The 21,068-nt window shown below is 41.6% G+C and overlaps 1 protein-coding gene across 2 annotated transcripts; it reads left to right on the top strand.

Annotated features, from left to right (window-relative positions):
* Nucleotides 1–10,977: 10,977 nt before the first annotated feature.
* Tat (tyrosine aminotransferase) lies at nucleotides 10,978–20,430 on the top strand. Of its 2 annotated transcripts, none has more exons than XM_005403509.1 (12): nucleotides 10,978–11,110; nucleotides 11,882–12,128; nucleotides 12,284–12,388; nucleotides 13,934–14,001; nucleotides 15,067–15,225; nucleotides 15,400–15,538; nucleotides 16,537–16,589; nucleotides 17,472–17,624; nucleotides 17,818–17,946; nucleotides 18,280–18,363; nucleotides 19,239–19,337; nucleotides 19,731–20,430. In XM_005403509.1, exons 2-12 carry the CDS (start codon nucleotides 11,894–11,896, stop codon nucleotides 19,869–19,871), a joined length of 1,365 nt encoding a protein of 454 aa, XP_005403566.1. In that variant the 5' UTR covers nucleotides 10,978–11,110; nucleotides 11,882–11,893; the 3' UTR covers nucleotides 19,872–20,430. The 2 variants fall into 2 exon arrangements, with proteins under 2 accessions (XP_005403566.1, XP_005403565.1); XM_005403508.2 differs by having other exon boundaries at nucleotides 10,978–11,160.
* The last annotated feature ends 638 nt before the right edge of the window (nucleotides 20,431–21,068 follow it).

The following is a 21,068-nucleotide window of genomic DNA, read 5'->3' as shown; positions in this document are numbered from 1 at the left end:
TCCTCTTTCAAGGAGAGTTGCTGAGGTGATCCTCCATAGGAGATGACCTTTTCTTGTTCCTTTTAAAAATTAAGGTGTAATGTAAAAAAACCAGTAGAGTTCATTATCTTTAGTGTTCAGGGCATAGTTTTTATCGTGTGAATATGATCAGGTAGTCAGAACTATGGTCATAACAGAACTCATTCTTCAACTCCCCCCATGCCTCTTGGAGCCACCCTCTTCCATTCCCCACCCCTGGGAAACCCCTGACATATTTGCATTTTCTAGGCCTGTAGTTTTGCCTTTTCCAGGATAATATGCCAGTGAACTCACACTCTCTGTGCTCCTTTGAGTCTGGCTTGTTTTATGTAGTCTAATGCATTGCTCTTGTTGCCATGTGCACTGGTAGTTCATTTCTTTTTATTGCTGAGTAGTACAGCTCCCTCTTTATCTGAAAGGGGTGCATTCCATGACTCTCAGAGGGTGCCTGAAGCCTTGACACTGAACCCTTTACAGGAGATGTGATCAAAATAAATGGTGAATGCTTAAATTTGTAAAAAAAAAAATTATCATAATTAAAGAGGCATTGCCATTAATTTCCCTCAAAATTCTCTCCCTTGAGTCAGACACATTTGGGGGATTACCAGGAATGGAGCCAAACACATTTATCCCATCATTTTTTCCCATTTTCTGAGGCAGTTCTGGAAGTCTTTTTTGAGAATGCCTTTAGTTGTCACTTGGTGGCTGCCTCAAAGTTCTGAATCTATCCAAAATGCTTACTTTTCATGGTTATTTTGAAGAGCATGGTGCCAGATCTGGTGAGTAAGGTGGATGAGGACACCCTGTAATGTTTCTGACAGAAATTGCAGTACCAGAAGCGATGTGTGACGTGGAGTGTTGTCATGATGGATGATGAAACAGTTTGCCCATTTCTCAGGCCATTTTCTATGTACATTGTTCCTTAAATGTTCTAAGAAGCCCTTAATAATATTCAGGGTTCACCAAAGTGTTCCCAAGTCCAAGCTCAGATTGCACGATTGTATTAAGGTGGAAAAAAACCCTAACATCATCTTGATATTAGATCTTGACACACTTTTCTCACAGGAGGAGAACTGGGTGATTTTCATTAGGAACCCTGAAAATTGGTTTCAGCATCATAACCACAGTTTTATCTCCCATGATGACATTTCTTAAAAAGCTGGAAGCTGCAGCTCATGCAACTCCGATGAAACGGACAAGTGCTGTTGCTTTTATTCAACAGCCAAAACACCATATGGAACAAGTTTTATTCTCAGTTGCCTCATGTTCAAATCATCCTCCTAATAATTATCTATTTGATGGAATCATTTTGCTTACTCTTCAACATTCTCTTGGGCTTTTGATGCTGAAGGATGTCACAATCTCGTCTTCAGCCAATACACAACTATTACTAAATAGCTTGGACCACTTGTGAATCGACTTCCTGGTCACGGTAGCAACCAAACACTAATTTTAACATTTTATGTACTGCATTTCTTTAACACATTTTTATTTTTTGGAGTTTGAAGCACAATTTTATGTTACCATGTTGTTTGTGATCTATGACTTGCAGCACACTTGAAAACACACATTTTCGAAACGGTAGCTCGTAACCGACAGTCTGCCCTGAGCACTGTGAAACTTGCCACACAGTTTTATTTACTGAGGAGCCCTGCATTTCTGTTGGGTAGCACTTAGCGGCAGCATTTATTTTATTTTTTTGATCATCCCTTGTATATTATGGTTTTCACTTATACCGTACTTACATACCTCTGATAAAGTTTATAAATTTGGCACAGAAAAAGGTTAATAACTAATAAACAATTATAACAATGTCCTGTGATGTAAAAAACACATGAATTGTGGTCTCTCCAGAATACCGTCTTATGATACCATGCCTGCCCTTTTCCTGATGGTGAGGTGGGATGATACAATGCCCCGGCTGACTTCGGGAAGCTGAGACCATGCCAAGTGAAATCAGGGAGTGTTACTATATCCCACTAGACGGATGTATGACAATTTGTGTATTATGCATTCACTCGCTGAAGGACATTGAGTCTGTTTCCAGTTTTTGACAAGTATGAATAAAATCACTGTAAACATTCACCGATAGATTTGTGTGTGAATATAGTTTTTATTTCATTTGTTAGGAGTTGGATTGCTTTCCTTAGAAGTGCATACACGAACAGTGTGTGAGGTAACAATAAGAAACTTCCAAACCTTTTTCCAATGCAGTGGACACATCTGAAAGAGAATAAGGGAGAAGCTGTTATTTTAATGGAACTCTCAAGAAGTGGCCACTTGTATAACAGCAACAAACAAATTTTATTGTAATGAATCATCCAAAGTGACTTTGAAGTGGCATTAAAGTACTTTTCTCTTTTTTTCATCTGTGACCTTCCTCTGCCAGAGGCATCCAAGAGGTACCAGCTCACGGGGAAGGTGAGGACCATTGTCACAGAGGAAGAGTTATGCTCAACCTGTGGCATCTAGAAAGGATTGTTTAATTTTGATCTTTTCCTAAACTATCATCAACCACACAATCACAAGTGTAAAAACTGATACACTGCAGTGTATTGCATTGCTAAACTATGATGATCAGTTAGATGCTTTTGATTTAATGGTACTTTCAACTTACGATGGATTTACTGGGATGTACCCTGACCATCAGTTGAGAAGCACTTGTATAATGTAATTTATTTTTATTTTTTTATTTTAAAGAGAGTAGTAAATGAGAAACAAACAAACAAAAAAATAGAATGGTAGCAGGATACCAGTATCACCAACATAAACAAATCAAAGCAAGAACATCCTAGAAAGGATTCTTGAAGTGCCTTTTAGAGATAATTGTGTGAAAGTCTGAGCCTTTTATTCTCTCTCTTTTTTTTTTTTTTTTCTGGTACCAGGAATTGAACTCACGACCTTGTGCTTGCCAGGCAGGCGCTGTGCTGCTGAGCTAGATCCCCAGCCCCTTATTCTCTTTTCTTTAGGAGAAGGAAAAGGCTTTTGGCAATTGAATGAAGGAGGAGTACACTTAATCTATGTGCAATGCATTGAAAAGATAGAACCGGAGGAAAAAGCAGAACCATCCTGATTGGGAGGTGGGGAAGGATGTGGAGCTGAGAAATCTGCTGCTCATCCTGCCCTTCCCTAACCTTCCTACAAATGACTTTCCACCTTAGAGACGGAAACTGGAGGCTCATTAACTTCCTTCCCATGACTCCTAGCTCTTCAATGGCCAGGACACTCATTAAGCCCAGAACATGGAAGGTGGACCCAGAACTTGAGGTGGAGAGTGGGGAAGAGAAAAGAAGGAGGTTACTTTCACTTGGATGGGAGAAATCCAGCCCCAGCACTTGGGTGGGATGGGATCAAGTTGGCCCCAGATGACCTGCTTCCAGTTTATGACTGCCCAATTCACCATTTGTACACTGCCTGAATAGAGGAACCCCATAACCTAGTAGTCTACTGGTACAGAAATAATTTCAAGGGTAGAGCATTAAAATCAATTAATAACTTAATAACTTTCAAATTCTTCTTGTAGAATCCCTCAGGATCCCACAGCCTTACTACTGAAATCAATGTTCTCAAAAACATTTCTCAGCAGGATCCTCAGATAAGGGCCATGGGACAGGCTGCATTTGAAGTCCTTTGGATAAGGTGGAACAGGGTACATGTAAAGTCCTTGTGGGGGCTACAGAGCCTTAGTTCTATGCAGACTCAACCAGAAGGACAGTCCCTTAATTCTCATCTGCATTTCTGGTCCCATGGGTTTGAGCCCAACTACTGCAGAGCAGTGTGACTCTGTTTGCTCTCTTTCAAAGGCACACAGCTTTTGTGGATTTTATTCTAATTTCTAAGTCAGGTTGGTGCTGTAGCAGACATGTTCTCTCGTATGTCATGCTGGAAGGCATCCTTCGATAGCAGCTGCTGCTATGGGCCCAGGTTGTCCCGAGTTGAATCAACAGCTCTGGTTCATCCTTTTAGCAGCACAACTAAAGCACTTGCTCTCTGACTTCATCCCTTACCAGCCTGCTGGACCCTGCCAAGTACGCTGCCAAGCGCAGTCTACTTTAAGGTGTTTGCTCTTGCTGCTCCTTCTGCCTGCCATGCTGATCTCCCAGCCCCACAGGACCCATCCCCTTCCTCCGTTCCTATCTCCCACTCACCTTCACTATCTGGGCAGGGGGCATTCTAACAGTCATGCGCAGTACTGCTGCTTCTGATGCCACACCTTGCTTTTTTGTTTTTACACATTGATCTTTCCCAACATAGGCTTCTTGGTCCCCTCCTTCTCTTCCCCAACAGGAACACCAGCTCCATCAAAGTGTGGACTTGGCTTGCTGCCTTCGCAACTGTAGACAAGTTCATACACACTTATTACATGAGTTTATTGATGAAACTTGGTAACAGGACTCCCGTTGTAGAGGGCTTTAAGGGACAGGTAGGCACACAGTCCCACCTACCCATGTCTATCTTGGTTCAAACCTGAATCCTCTTCTCTCTTTCCTATCCATCCTGTCCTACTCTATCCATTGTCTCTCTAGCAATCCTCTCCCTGAAAGAGAGATGCACTCCATGGCCCTTTTCTCAAACCCCCCAAATCCCATTGCATCTCATCTTTGTTTTTCTCATGGTCCTGTGGGAACTTGATGTTCCAGACTTGGGTAATTCTCTGTGGTTTGGCCCCCATTGATGGCTCTCTCCCCTTCACAGATCCCAGCAGTGAATCTGGATAAAGGTTGCGGAGTTGCATCACCTCTGGCATTTGTTGCCAGACAAAATAGGAAAGGAGTGGCCTTGAGGCCTCACTGGGACAGGGAGGTAAATTCTTTAGCCTTTGGAACATTCTGTGCTTCTTGGCCAACCACATGCTACAGAACTGCAGACCATGGAAATAACTCAGGACTTTCTGCAGCGTGGAAGCCAGACTCGGGGCCTGCCTTATGTGGAAGGCTGACCCTGCATTACCCACTCAGACAGCAGCTGCGGGTGCTTGAGTTTGTGGTGTGGTACAACTAGATACTTTTCCTCATGAACAGCGCTGTCACATAGTTGTAAACTCTCACTGCAGGGGAAAACAGAGGCCTGAGTTTAAAGCTAAAGGATTGAAATCCTAAACTCAGGGAACATAATGCATCAGCAGTTTTATATTTTATGCCATTAGTATTTAAATCATCATCTTAGTTGACTACTTAAAAATCAGGCTTGATGGGAAAAGAATCATCCAATTTTCTCTCTCTTCCTTTCTCTCTTTCTCTCTCTCCCCTCTCTATATTTATAAATACAACTCTTATTTATAAGACTAATTAGACTTTTACAAGATTTTATTTATTTATTTATTTATTTATGTTTTGTCTTTTTGAGACAAGGTCTCACTACGCAGTTCAGGCTGGCCTTGAACTCACTTTGTGGTCCAGGCTGGTTTCAAACTCAGAACGATCCTCTTGCCTCAGCCTTCCAAGTGCTGGGATTACAGGTATGTGCCACCATGACCAGTTACAAGAAGATTTAGATTTCGTTTTGAGTGCCAATATCTATGAAATCTTTCCAGAAAGGACAAGGAAAAAATGTAAAGGTTGACCAATTTTTTTTTTTTGCAGTACTGGGGATTGAACTTAGGATCTTGTGCTTGCCAGGCAGGCGCTTGTGCCACTGAGCTATATCCCCAGCCCAGGTTGACCAATTGTAGCACCTGTGAGGAAGCTATGAAAAACCAATCTTGCTTAGTCTGCAAAAAAGAAAATAATGTTATCTCAAAAATATAGATAATTCAGTCTGCAGCAGAATGGCCTATCCTGCCACATCTGCTCTTGAAAGTGGCTTCTGAAAAGTCCCAAAATGGTACCTGGGGTCCTGTGATTAAGACAGGGTGGAGAGAGACTCATGTACACAGGATGCACGGCTTGAAACTGGTGGCCTTCCAGGATTATTCCAACCCTATTACTCATAGGGTTCTATCATCCTGGTTAGAAATCAGAGGTGGGATTTTCATTGCCAGACACTTTTGGTTGCCATATATGGGGTCCCTTCAGGGAACAGTGCCAGCAAACGAAGCAATTTGAAGAGTTTACTGAAGCGACCATATGCAAAGGTGTGCTGGTATAAAATCTGTCATTTGTGATCTCTTCTGGTTCTGAGTGTTTACTGGGAATAACCAGGTGGACCTTACTTGGGATTTCTCACGCAGTCGCAGTCATCATGAGCTGGTGTCATCTGCGGGCTCAGACAGCCTGGACAGCCCAGACGGCTCCCTCATTTACTTGCCTGGTACCTCAGGGCCTCTCTGTGTCCTCTCTCTACAGCGAAGTAAAGTGGACTTCTCACACGGAGGTCAGGGTCCTAGGAACAGACAGCTAAGACTGTCAGGAAAGTGGCCTCATATTCAGAACTGTCACCGCGGCCCTTCCTCCAACTTCCATTAGTCAAAGCAGTCACAGTGTGCTCCTTGATGGATGCTAAGAACTGGAATGAGACGAAGCTTCCAGCTATGCACAAATGAAGGAACACCAAGTTCCGACTGGAGAAAAATGGCTGAGTTAATAGGCATGGATGGTTATGCAAAGCACAAAGCAAACATACTGGTGTTATTTGCTAAGCTCATGAGAGAGGTGGCCAGGGGCATCTCAATCAGCAAACAGATGAGGGTTTTATTTCTTTATTAACCTCTCAAGCTCTGATGTAAAGTGAGTGACCATAAACTCAAGTGGTCCTTCCCGAACCCGTACCTCTTTCTAAAACACCAGGCAAACCCAAAGTGAGGATCATTCTACATCAAAACTTCCAAGGTTGTGAAAAACCAGGAATGTCTAAGAAACGATCCCCAGTAGGAAGCGATTAAGGAGCCATGAACACTGACTGCAAAGTGGTATCCTGAATGGGATGCTGGAAGAGGAAAAGATGTCAGGAGAAAAATTAGTGAAACTTGAGTAAAGGATGGAGTTTTCTTAATATGAATAGGCCAGTATTTGTCTCTTAGTTGGGTCACGATTATATGAGGGGGTAAAAATAGGGAGAAACTGGTAAGGCATATGTGGGAACTCGGTACTTGTCTTTGCAACTCTTCTATACATCTAAAACTTTTCTAAAAAAAAAGTTTAATTTAAGAAAAGGAAGTTTAACCAGGTTTAGCTCTATAGTCTAACAGCTTTTTTCTTGTCTATGTCATGGTATGTGTGTGTGTGTGTGTGTGTGTGTGTGAGAGAGAGAGAGAGAGAGAGAGAGAGAGAGAGAGAGAGAGAGAGAGAGAGAATTACATGAGATAATGTAGACAATGTGAGCTCAAACATTATCAAGGTGCTCTGTAAATGTAAGGCATTATAAATTATCAAAGTCCAACCTATCTCCTAATCCTTCCTGAATTCCACGCCCCACCTTCTATAAATACACAGGACTTTGGTTTCCTCTCTTACCACTCCTTCCACCATTCCTTTCCCTCTGGTTCATGTACTACTAACTGGCAACTGGTGAAAAAGTTTCAAATGTGGCTTGTACAAAGCATGGTGCTGGACATGAAGGAGGACATTGAGAGTGAAAAGAATGTTCCTTACTGCTTCAGTCTACTAGAGAAGGTGAAACACACCTATTCTTCTGTACCTGAATTAAATGATAAGGATGACCATTCAGTATGGAAAGATACAACGTAACAATTGAGGACCAATAAAAGGCAGATGAATGGCCCATGCCTGACCCATATAGTTAATACATTATTTCCCTGAGGTTTTTCTTGTTTGGCTCCCCCCTCCCTTTTTAAGATTTTCCCTGGGAAAATTCTCCCTCCTTCTTTTGAGACAGGGTCTTACTATGTTGTCTAGGCCAGTCTTGAACTTGCTATATAGCGCAGCCTATCTTAAAACTCATGATACTCCTGCTTCAGCCTCCCGATTATTGGGATTACAGGTATGCATCACCACATCTGGCTGGGGCTATGTTTCTCAATCCACTCTGTCCTCCAAAGAAAGGCAGATTAGAGTTTCTGGAATCTGGAGCCAGATTTTGAGGCTTGGGCTCCAACTCAACACTGACTACCTAAGGGACTTATTTTTTTGTCCAAGTAAAGGTAGAGATGAGACAGGCGCTTCTTCTGGAGTGATATGAAGATTATTGATTTAGGCACAGTGTGTCCAAGACTGCGTGGTATGAGGTGGATGTCCAACCTGCATGGGCAGAGGAAAGAAGGGCAGGGAAGCACCTTTATAAAACCGAAGGCCTGGGGTTGTAGGTAACTATTAAAAGCAAATTTACAAAAATTGATACGGTCTTAAGAAAACGTTCACAATATATTCTACAAATGAGGCCCATGGAATATGAAACTCTCATATATAAAACATATGAATATATACCTAGGAAGTATAGGAATTTCAAAATGTTAGTTGTGGACAAAATGATAAACAGTGGTTATCTCTGGATGGTCAAATTACTTAAAAATGTATTTTTATTCTAAATAGAAAGATGACTTTTCATAGACTGGGGAGGAGGGGAAAGGGAATTAAGTGTTTAATGGTTACGGTTTCATGGTTTCTGTTTTACAAAATGATAAAGTTCCGGAGATCTGTGACACAACAATGTGATTATGCATAAACTACCGAAATTATACATTCAAGAGCAGCTAAGATGGTAAATTTAATGTCATGGTTTTTACTACAACTTGCAAAAATTTAAAAAATACTTTTTTTGTGGAAAACACAATACTTTAATACTTAAGAAAAAAATTGCTGGAAGTCCTTGTTTGGTTTTTAAATGAAAGGTCCTTCTGGCAGCTGTGGGAGCAGCACTCTGTGTGCCTAAGTGTATGGGCCCTGATTCTCGAGTTCATCCGGTGTCAGCGAAGCTCCCTAAGTAAAGTTGGGTCCTCTCCCTTTGCTCTGTCTGCTTTCTGAAGACTTGTTTGCTCTATCTGTTTTTTCTTCTGACCTAGGCTCTGTTGTTGGTGACTGAAGCGGGGTGAGGGTGTGTCCACGGCAGTGACCTCCTGATGCTGCAGGCCCATCACACCCCCTCGGCTCTACAGATTCTGCGTCAGCAGCACTGTTTGCAGGACCACCTGCCAAAATCCTGTACTGCTCAATGTCCTTTGATCTGTAAACCTGAAGCAGAGCCAGGCTGAGACAGGGGAGGCCGGCCCATGACCCCACAGCAGCTGTTCTGTTGCCTTATGGCTGTGCCCTACACCAAGGTCTTAGCACAGAGAAAGACAGTCCTTCCTCAAGAGATGGGTGAGGGGCATGAACAGACAATTCACAAACATAAACAGTAATAAATGTAAAAAGTGACCGTGTATAAAAGGCACTCTGATAGCTGAGAATGATGGTGGGGATGGTAAATGCTTTTTTTCCCCTCCTAAATACATCTGTTTCAAACAGTCAGAGGATGCTCAAGCATGTAGAAGAGACTGATTTTCCCTCTTGGCAAAATCTATGTGATCTGCACACAATGCCATGTTCTCACTCTGCGAGTGACTCCGTCGAGGTCAGTCCTGTCCAGCCTATGAGGTACATTCTTGTCTACAAGGGTACTTTGGGCATAGGTGTCAGACCACATGGCAGAGCTGACTCAATGTGTCCTTCTTTGTGTCTTTGTGTGTCCCAGAGACATGGCTATGCATTTGCTTCTTGACACTGAGTAGCCCTATTGTTGAGCTTCAGGATCCAGGCTTAAGTATTAGGACTTAAATTCTCTGTGAATGGAAGGGTTGGGATCTCCCCCTCACCTGGTACTTATACTTCTGCACTGGTAAAATGAAGCAGTAGCCCCTTGATTTCCTGGCGTGGGGAAGAGGATGCATTAGATGAGTTCTGGAAAGTGCTCTAAGAGATGGAATGTCCGCAAAAGCAAAAGGTTATTTAAGCCCACAGGAGACTCAAGTCTCTGAAAAGTAGATAGTTAGAAAGAATGCTGGTAACAATTCTATGTGTCTTGACAATGAAACAGATAGGATCTGAGCCCCGTGAGTCTCTGATCTTTGTCTCAGCCTTTGAGGGGAGATGCTTTTCATGGGCTCACAGGACTGCTGGGGCTCCTGCTATGGGCCTTGGGCCTGCTTTTGTTTTGTGTAGACGCCGCCTGGCATCTTGTTCTTCCAGTATCTCCGTAGTAGGTACATGAAGAAGATTTCAGAGTGTAAGGATAATGTTGCAAATTTGGGCTGCTTGGTGGCCTTGCACCTTTATTTGTTGAAAGGCCCTTTATTTATTTCAGCTGCCCAATTTGTTCTAACTGAAGTTCAAAACTTTGTTGACTGCTAAGGAAAGGAATCTGAGTGTAGAAAGTAAAAAAAATGCTGCCAAACAAGATGTAGAACATGATGTTGTGTTTTGAAAATCTATAAAATTATGTATCTATCATTATCTATTGTCTATCTTTCTATTATTTATATGTCTATCTATCTATCATCTATCTATCTACCTATCTACCTGTCATTTTGCTAAAATGGATAGAAAGGCCCAAATCATTACCAATGCCTACTCTTGAGCAAGGAGGGATGAAAGGGAGGATTCTCACTTTATGTATTTCCAAACTGTCAATATTTTAACAAATTGTTTTGTAATAGAAAAGACCTTTAAATAATTACCTACATAACTGGGTGTGGTGGTGCATCCTTGTAATTCCAGCTACTTGGGGGGCTGAGGCAGGAAGATTGAGAGTTGGAGGCCTGCCTAAGCAACATAGTGGGACTCTGTCGCAAAATAAAAAATAAAAAAGTTTGGGAATGTAGCTTAGTAGTAGAGTACTTGCTTAACACAAGTGAGGTCCTGGGTCTGATCCTAGTTACACACACACACACACACACACACACACACACCCTTACTGTAATCTTAACTAACTTCCAACAGTCTTTTCAAACATCTCATCAAGTGCCTGGAAAAGGGTTAACAGATAATTCCAGTTGTTTGAAGGATGGACAAATTCCTGATTGGAGGGTGGCAGCAGGGTTAGGGGTGAAAAGCAGAAGGGTGGGAGGGAATCAGGGGAAGAGGTGCACAGGCGGGCTTAGCTCTCACCTCAAGCCAATAGCATAAAAGTATCAGGCCCAACGCCCATTAGTGGAGACTATTTCAGAAGTCAGGATTTGTCCTTGAGTTCATTGCCACGGTGACTTGTCAGAGACGAACTGGTGAGCTTTCAGGTTTGACTACTAGAGAGTGCTTCTCCTGGAGGTGGAAGGTAAACCCCATGCATCAGCTATCTGGTGGTGATGACTGCAAATTTTCCTTTCTGATGTACTGACTTCTTTTTCTGCCCATGGTTGTGAGACACTTACCTTTACTAGCTTCCTGTCAGGGCAAGAGTGTTGAAGGATTAGGGAAGCCCTTTCTTGGAATCTCTGCGTGGAAAGGAGGGAGAACATGTGCTAGTGACTTTGTCTTTTTTTTTTTTTTTTTCTGGTACTGGGGATTGAACCCTGAGCTTTCACACTGAACTATATCCCCAGACATTTTTTTTTGGGTGGGGGAGACCGGCCCTCACTAAATCACTGATTTGCCCCATCTGGGCTCAAACTTTTGATTTTCCTGCCTCAGCCTCCCAGAGTGCTGGGATTACAGGCATGTGCCACTGTGCCCACTCTTGGTTTTGTATAGAGTGTGGTTAAGCTTTTGCAGGGATTACATTTGCACACTGTAAATCCTACTCACGGTAGGTAAGAATTCAACTGAATGCTGTTAATATTGTAGAATAGGTTCTTGCTTATTTTCCATCTCAGCAAAAAGTCTTAAAATTCTTCTTGCTCATAATAAAGCTATTCTCCAAGAGAAAGCAGAAAAAAAGAAGAGTTGTGACATCCAGGGACATTGCCCTGATGTTCTGATCCACATGTAGGCCCTGACTCCACAGCATGCCGTTCTCCCAGTACCCCTTCACAGGGATCCCCCTTTTTTCCCTGTAGGCTTTGCTAGCGATGGACCCCTATATGATCCAGACTGCTGACAGTGGCAGCCTTCCCCCAGTTCTGGATGTGCACGTCAACATCAGTGGCAGAAGCTCCACACCAGGAAAAATGAAAGGCAGGAAAGCCAGATGGTCAGTGAGGCCCTCGGACATGTCCAACAGGACCTTAAATCCCATCCGGGCCATTGTGGACAGCATGAAGGTGAAGCCAAACCCAGACAAAACCATGATTTCTCTGTCAATTGGTGAGTTGGGGATACTTGGTGGAGGGCACAAAGTCCTTTCACCTCCCATCCTCAGGGGCTGGTTGGAAAAGGTGGCAGTGGAGGGTGAATCTGAGTACCGGACACAGGAGGGTAATCTTTTGGCGGCTTCTTTGTTTTTATCCTTCCATGAACAGGAGATCCTACTGTGTTTGGAAACCTCCCCACAGACCCTGAAGTTACCCAAGCAATGAAGGATGCCCTGGATTCAGGGAAATACAATGGCTATGCCCCATCCATTGGTAAGTCCCTGAGACTATACCCAGAAGCTTCCAAATCTTTAGTGTTCTTTTAACAGCCCTACATTTCTAGCAATTCTAGTCATTCTTAAGGACAGGTTAAGGTTAAGCTGCCATTTGGATTTAGGGGCAGAGGTGTTGCTCCAGATTAGTAAACACGAAGTCTAACTTCTTTCCTGGCTTTCTTCCGCATGCTGACACTGCCTTCTAGGCTCTCAAACACACTTAATCCTCCAATAATGATTTTCCTTACTGATCTACTGTGCGGGCCTTGAGTCTGGCTGGAGCGGTGCATTTACTAAGTACTCTAGGCTCACAGTAATTTACTTACTGCCCTATGTCAATAGCTCCTTTGCTTTCTTTCTCCTTCCCTATGGTATTGTTAACACTGACATGCAGTTGAAACTGTTTAAGATAAAGAGGCCCCAACACAACAAAAAGTGAAGGATAGAAGGTTGTTGATTCCTATTTTGATTGATTTTTTTTGTCATTTAATACTTTATATTGTAAAGGTTTTGGTAAAATGAGTGGTTTTTTTTACTTCATGTCAGTATTGTACAACTCCCTCCGTGTGTATATGTGTACAAAAGAACATATTCTTATTGTGGAAGGAAAATAGAGTTTCAGTTAAAATCATAAAAACTACTTCAAAGAGATATTAGAGACATGGTTTTTAGGTTGATTATTAACCTATCAGAAATTTCCGTACTACAATGATTATTAACCTATCAGAAATTTCTGTACAACAATGATTATTAACCTATCAGAAATTTCCGTACAACAAAAATCAAATTCAAGACAAAAAATTGTTATAGAAAAGTTTATGACTTTAATATCCAAAGTATTAGGGAAATGCATCAACCTGGAAACCAAACCCAAGTTTCATACTGAAGAAGATATGGATGATAAGATGTCTAAGAATATGTTATTTCTTATTAGTAATTAAGGAAGGGCTGATTTATATAATTTCAAGAGATCCATTTGAACCTATTAAATTAAACACAAATCAAATATTGCCTCTGGTCTTGCTAACTCGTCTTTTGGATAGTAGTTCTGTGAAACATTATAGCGGGCCTGGAAGCTTATAAGCCAAATTTGGAAATATTGTACAAGAAAATAATTAAAAGACAAAATTTGTACCAAAATACCTATAAGCATATTATATATTCTAAAAAACTCACAAGTTGACTACATATATTGAATGCATTCATGACAACTTCTGAAAAAGCATAGTCCCTACAAGGAACTTAAGAATAATTTAAATCCTTTGTTTTATAGAGAATAAAACATAACCACAGTAATCAAGATAATGCAGGGTGTTTTACAGTTTGGAGAACTGTTTCTTGTTATTGTTTATAAATTTGGGGTTGTAAAAATTATAAATTATAAAGTTAGTCTTTACCTATAGTGGCTGAGAGCTAAAATTAGTAAACTATGTTCTGAGCAGGGATAGCAGGCAGTGTGAAGCCCTAGCTGTCCTGCTAGGGCACACCTGTCAGCGGAAGAATAAATCTCCTCCGCTCCCTCTTCCCACTTTTTCCCTTACAGGCTACCTATCCAGTCGGGAGGCAGTTGCTTCCTACCACCACTCTGCCAAAGCACCCCTGGAAGCTAAGGTAAGCCTTATATAACGTGTTCTGATGCGCTGTATCCATTTAGGGAAAACTGCATCCCCTTTCCTTATATGTGTTCCACAAGGAGTAATGGCCTGTGGCGGGGTGGGGGTTGGGAGGTGACTGGGGATATTTCCCCTGAGAACATCTTATGTATTTGGGGCCACTAAGTAATGATTGTATTTAAAGTCACCACAGTGTGATAAGGACGTCTCCTATAATTCATATCATGTCTGTCCTAAGGAGGCCTAAAGGACACTGAGGTCATTCCAGATTTGATTCCCTTCCAAAGATCATTGAAAGACAATTCACAAACATCAAATATTTAATTTTTAAAAATTTGCCAATGCTGTCCTTTTTTTATTTGTAACTGCATTCATTCACCTTGGGGCATTCAGACAGAAAGATGGAAGTCCCATGATATATTGATGTATTTTTTTTTTTTTTTGAGACAGGGTCTCGCCATGCAGTTCAGGCTGGCCTTGATCTTACTCTGTAGCCCAGGCTGGTCTTGAACTCACAATGATCCTCCTGCCTCAGCCTCCCAAGTGCTGGGATTACAGGCGTGCCCCACCATGCCTGGCTATCCCATGACATATTGAATTGAGGGCAGGGCCAAGTTTAGATGCTGCCCTTCCCTCTGTTGTTACTGTGTGGGGTAGACATTTCCTATCATATAAGTGTCCTTATCTGTGTGTCAGAGAAGAGCCAGGCTTCAAATTCTGGCCAAAAGCAAATCAGTAGACAGGAGAAAAAAGTTCAAGGTTGGTCCAAGCTGTCCTGTGGAAGTCTGCTGAGTCATAGTGAACTTGTCTTTTTAAAAGTGACTTGTTTATTTAAGTGTCCACCATTCTCAACAACATTTAGATGTGGACATACTTAGACATTGATTTCTTTTGGTTTGGTTTAGTTCATCCTTTATGCGTACTACTTCACTTAGAATGTGTTATGGTTCACTTTCTTCCCAGCTTATCCACCTGACTGTCATACACACATGTGAAATGCAAAGCTCTTTTCTCCTGCGCTTGTGAGAACCCTAACAAAATTAACCTTTTGTTCTCTTCACAGGATGTCATTCTGACAAGCGGCTGCAGTCAGGCTATTGAACTGTGTTTAGCTGTGTTGGCCAACCCAGGGCAAAACATCCTTGTTCCAAGACCTGGTTTTTCTCTCTACAGAACTTTGGCTGAATCTATGGGAATTGAGGTCAAACTCTATAATCTATTGGTAAGGGACTTTTAAATTTTAGACTCAAATGTTCAACTAGTATGTTGGGAAAATATATGACCCTTGCCTGTCAGAAACAGGTCTGGAACGGAGTGGCTGAGGCCAAAAGCAAACTTATACTGCACCTTCGGATTGAGGATTGTCCATTTCAGTCTCCCTCTTTCTTCCTCCCAGCCAGAGAAGTCTTGGGAAATTGACCTGAAACAAATGGAGTCTCTGATTGATGAAAAGACAGCTTGTCTCATAATCAACAATCCATCAAATCCCTGTGGCTCAGTGTTCAGTAAGAGTCATCTTCAGAAGATTCTGGCAGGTGAGTCCAGCAGACTCACTTCAAAGGGAAGGAGATGAGAATGGAATCCTTTTGCTGTATCTTACAGTTACAAAAGAGTCCTTTACTAAGTGCTAAGCTTTGGATGGAGCTCTATTTGCCTCTCTACTTCTTTTTTTTTTTTTTTTTTTTTTGGTACCGGGAATTCAACTCAGGACCTTGGGCTTGCCAGGCAGGGACTTGTACCATTGAGCTATATCCCTGGCTCTCCACTTGCATCTCTAATCAACAGTGTAGCATTTGAGTGGTAGGTCTTGCCTAAAAGAAGGAGAAAAGGTAAATACAGGTAGAGCATCCCTAATCCAAACATGTTGGATAAGAACTATTTAACCTATATTTGCTTCTTCACTACTCCCATTGTGTGGAAGAGAGGGTTTGAAATATCTTGTTTAAATGTCAAATCTAGGCTCTGCAGTCTGAAAGAGTATTAGAAAAATTTAGTTGTGGTGCTGGGGATTGAATGCAGGGTCCCATGCATACTAGACAAGTGTTGTGCTACTGTTTACATCCCCAGCCCAAATTTACAGTTTTTAAAGAAGAAGACCAAATACTCTGTTAGCTTTCCTGTCACAGAAACACAATTCCTAACACCTTCAACTTAAAGGAGGTAAAGCTTAATTTAGTTCACAGTTTCAGGAGAGTCAGTTCATGTTGAGCTGGCTCCAAGGCAGACAGGTGTGGTGGAGCAAAGCTGTTTAGTTCGTGGAGGCGAGGAAGCAGAGCAGGGGAACAGTGTCAGAGAGGAACTGGCTAGGGACCATATATAGTACTCAAGGTTACACTTCCATGACCCACCTAGACATACCCAGGAGCGTGCTTTACTAATCTACTATGTGTTTCTTACTGTAATGAAGTTGACAAATCAGGATTAACAGTTACACACACCAATGTGAAATGCAAAGCAAAGTATGACAAGGTGGACATAAAATGATAAGGTTTTCACATTTAAAATGATTCCAACATGCTTTTTTTATTTTCAGTGGCTGCAAGGCAGTGTGTTCCCATCTTAGCTGATGAGATCTATGGAGACATGGTGAGTATGGGTTAAGATATAGCACTACAGTAATCTCATTATCTATATCCATGGATATGTGTCTACTATCTATCTATCTATCTATCTATCTATCTATCTATCATCTATCTATCTACCTACCTATCTAATCTATCTATCTGTGACTCCATAGCAGTTTTCTGAAATCAAAAAACTTCACAACTCAAAGATTCTTAGAATTTATTTGGTTTCAAAACTTTTATTTGGTTTCAATATCTACAAATATGGACATATTTGTAGATTTCATTTATGACACTTATGGGTGTGCATGTGTTAAGAATGTGAGGAAAATGGTAGACATGTTAATAGTCTTGATGACAGGTACTATCCTAGACTGCTCTGGGAATGTTAATGTATAGTATATGTGTTATGTAGCCTTTTGTAAAAATTCAAACAATTTTGCATTTTCTGCAATATAGCAGAACCCAGGAATATTAGGTGAAGGATTGAGGATTCATATTTTATTTTAAAATCTGTAATTCAAATAGTCACTAATTCCTTACAGTGAGCTTCATGAAGTGGCATATACCACAGGAATGGAATCATTTTCCTCATTTTAAATTTCTATTATGGTCGGGGGTATAGCTCAGTGGCACAGCGCCTGCCTGGCAAGTGCAAGGTCCTGAGTTTGATTCCTGACACCAAAAAAAAAATTTTCTTTTAATCCAGACAAGACACCAAATTAAACGTCTTTGGAGAGTCCTCTTTGCATACCCTTGGAATTCAATCATGGGACCCTGCCCTAATCATGCTTCCGGGTAGAAAGAAGCCTGTAGATCTGATGCTTTGTCCTTTGAGATATGAGGAAGTGGGTGAGAAGGCATGGCATCCAGAGGAAAGTAAGAAAGATCCTCTTCTCTTCAGGTATTTTCAGACTGCAAATACAAACCACTGGCCACGCTTAGCACCAGCGTTCCTATCCTGTCCTGTGGAGGGCTGGCCAAGCGCTGGCTGGTTCCTGGCTGGAGACTGGGCTGGATCCTCATCCATGACCGAAGAGACATTTTTGGCAATGAGGTGAGAACAATAAGGTAAAACAGTATGTGTCATTTAGAACATATATTTGCACAGTGGTGGGAAGGTAGGAACCCCACCCCCCCTTTCTTGGCTCTGTAGTTCACAGTCCTTGGAAACCTGCTGGACAAAAATGGTAATAGTTGTTTCTCTCCCCAGCTTGGTTTTCATGTGCTGTTTCCTGTGGTCCTTCTAGATCCGAGATGGGCTGGTGAAGCTGAGTCAGCGGATCTTGGGACCTTGCACCATTGTTCAGGGAGCTCTGAAAAGCATCCTGCGTCGCACCCCTCATGAGTTCTACCACAACACTCTAAGCTTCCTCAAGGTAAGAGCAGCTCATGCCCTTTTACTTGGGGAGTTTGGGAGTCAGGGAACGCCTCCGGTTGTATCAGGAACAACTGATCCTCATTTCTGGAATACTGTTCCAGTATGGGGCTTCTGTATCATGTGATGGTGTCAATGTGTCAACCCATACATTCCTCTTACTTCTGTCAATTCATTCTGCTCCTGGCCAGCAACTTCAAGTTATGGATGTTTTTCTTTGGATTCTTATGTCAGATCAAACCTAGCTTACTGGCCTTCAACGATGGCTCTACTTTAATGACATCATTTTTCTTCTTCTTAAAATTTGATTCTTAATGTCTGACTCTTCTTATAGTCTAATGCTGATCTCTGCTATGAGACATTGTCTGCAATACCTGGACTCCGGCCAATCTGCCCTTCCGGGGCCATGTACCTTATGGTGAGTACGCAGGGAGCAGGCATTAGATCTATGCATGTCATAAAGTACAGGGAAGGTGGTTGGCAAGACTGCCATGGGTGGTTGTCCCAGGTGTATGCCTTTCACAAAGACCATGGGTGAGGCTCCTAAGCCAGTCAGCTGAGGCCTTGTTCAATGTGATCTAACCTCAGTGTTCATAAAACCTGTAAAATCACTGAACTTCTCAGTATAGAGAGTCATTATATATGTAGATACACTGAAGTTCAAGGCACAAGTAAGAGGCTTTCCATAGCTTGTAGTTCACAACTGGGCGTGATACTGGTTTCCCAGAGCGGTTTGAGATTCGGGGAATTTTGTTTTGAAGATGACTGGAAGGAGGTTCTTTTTCCATTTTGTGAGCCAAGGATATAAAATCTGTTTTAAAAATTTTTTTGGAAACAGGGTTTTGCTATGTAGTTCAGGCTGGCTTTGAACTCACTATGTAGCCCAAGTTGCCTTGAATTTACAGCAATCCTCCCTCCTCAGCCTCCTGAGTGTTGGGATTATAGGCAGGCTCCACCACATCTGGCTGATAAATATCTTTTAATGAGTAGGACAGTCTCATACAGTAAAGAATGGCCTGGCTCTAATGCTAACTGATTCCTTTTTAGAAACACTGGTATGTTATTTCTCCATTTCATTTATCAGCATCCAGGAAAGGACTCTTCAATAAACTCAAATGCAAATGTAATATATCCACTCCTCCCTGAGAAAAATTCCATGAGTTCTTAGTTATCAATAGTAGCAGAAGTCTAAGATAGCATTAAAGCAGTCCCTGCCCTAATTTCTGGCTTAGGAAATTGGCCTGTTTTCCCTCCTTCTGATAAGTTTGCCTTTCCCTTCTGTTATTGGTGTAGGTTGGAATTGAGATGGAACATTTCCCAGAGTTTGAGAATGACATGGAGTTCACAGAGCGGTTGATTGCTGAGCAGTCCGTCCACTGCCTCCCAGGAAAGGTGAGTGCTTGAGTGTTTCTCGAGCCCTTGGGGCTGTCCAGGAGGTGGGTCTTACCCTTTTTCTCCCTTTACCAAAATGGATTCTTATTTGATAAAATTTAAATTGATGTGTCTCATGGCTTCTATTTAAAATTTGTTTCTTCCCTATTATTATCCTATCTATAATGGGAAATTGCACCCAAACATTCTAGATCAGATTTGTACTACATCCATTTTAAGATAAATTAACTCATTTACCTACTTGGTATGCTGATGAGACTGGATGAACTGATACCCTTAATGAAATGGCATCATTGCTTCTTGCTGATTAGAGCCCTGGCCATTTATTTTTGGAGGGGGGTCCACTACCAGATCCAAATGCTCTGAAAATAAGAGGCTCTTATTTTTTTGCAGTGCTTCGAATACCCAAATTTCTTCCGAGTGGTGATCACTGTCCCTGAGGTGATGATGTTAGAAGCTTGCAGCCGGATCCAGGAATTCTGTGAGCAGCACTACCATTGTGCTGAAGGGAGCCAGGAAGAATGTGACAAATAGACCTTCATCCTTTCTCCAGAGAGGGCTGGAACGGGCTCTGCTGCTCCTCAGGGAGTCGGAATCCCCACTAGGGGAGGGGCCTCAAAATGACTACACCGAATTCAGGATAATTTTTGCTTTTCCCCAGTACATCCACACACACACTCTGAATCCCGGATTCTTCTCCCACTCTGCTCTGCTGGAATGACTAATTCATTCACTTGTCACCCTCCCAGGACTTTCCCCTTCTTTTCTGACAGTACCAAGTGAACAGAGATTAACAGAAAGCCCTTGAGACATGAAAAATAAGAACAGAAGAAATAAAACATTGTGAGAACTTGCATTCTTAACCATTTCCTCATACTTTAAGAATACTCTTTTCAGTCAGGTCTGAAGCCCAGCTCTATTATTGCCTCACTTCAGGTTTAACTTACTTTTTGCAGTAGTTATAACTGAAAAGTTGGGGACACATGTATTTGGTTAATTATATTCTAAACACAATAGGAAATTCACTAAAGGATCCTTGACAGAAAACTCTGGGTTTTTCTTTTGGTGATGCAAATAAATATCCTTTAATTGACCAACTTCCTAAGTTTAATTATGCACCAGGCTTTCTTAAAATGAGAACATATTTCAAGAGAAATATGAATCAGAGGATCTTCCAGAAATACTGCTGTGTAAAGTCCAAAAATATCCTTGTCATTTTTGTAGAATCATTACCACTTTTGCTGTAATGTTAATATTGATTTACTATTTGTTATATTATCTTTTCATATGTTTTCTAAGAAACATTTATATTATATAAGATCTTTTATTTTGCTTAGGACATAAATTATTTTTTTAAAATAAATTTTATCAAGTATGGTCCTCTGTGATGTGTTTTTTTCCCCCTCCTTTGCAAGGGATCCTCTATCCCCAGACACTCCTCAGTTTGATAGATAAATTATCTACTCAGTCTTATTTATTGCTTGTAGATGTACCGATTTTTGGATTTACTTAGGAAACAGCTCCCTACATATTTTATTTGGCCGTTCAACCTCTGGCTTTCTACCTGTGACCCAGGCAAACTTGAAGATAACAAATTACAACCTGAGGCTTTAAACTTTATGCTTTCAACTTTCAACCTGTGGTACTAAATTTCTCTCCTTGCCTAGATCCATTAACCACTCACTGGGGAACAAAGTGAAACTGGTTCAGCTTGACTAGTACACAAGAAGT

The sequence above is a fragment of the Chinchilla lanigera genome, unplaced genomic scaffold (genome assembly GCF_000276665.1).
Source record: "Chinchilla lanigera isolate Chin_1 unplaced genomic scaffold, ChiLan1.0 scaffold00083, whole genome shotgun sequence".
Taxonomy (NCBI): domain Eukaryota; kingdom Metazoa; phylum Chordata; class Mammalia; order Rodentia; family Chinchillidae; genus Chinchilla; species Chinchilla lanigera.
Note: the sequence above shows the minus strand (reverse complement) of the source record. Positions and strands in the feature narration are given on the sequence as shown.

Bases quoted from the DNA above. Each gene is read 5' to 3' on its own strand.
- Tat (XM_005403509.1), top strand. From the start codon at position 11,894: ATGGACCCCTATATGATCCAGACTGCTGACAGTGGCAGCCTTCCCCCA. The intron at 14,002-15,066 runs GTAAGCCTTATA...TTCTCTTCACAG, and splicing joins AAGCACCCCTGGAAGCTAAG to GATGTCATTCTGACAAGCGG. The intron at 15,226-15,399 runs GTAAGGGACTTT...TCTTCCTCCCAG, and splicing joins TCAAACTCTATAATCTATTG to CCAGAGAAGTCTTGGGAAAT.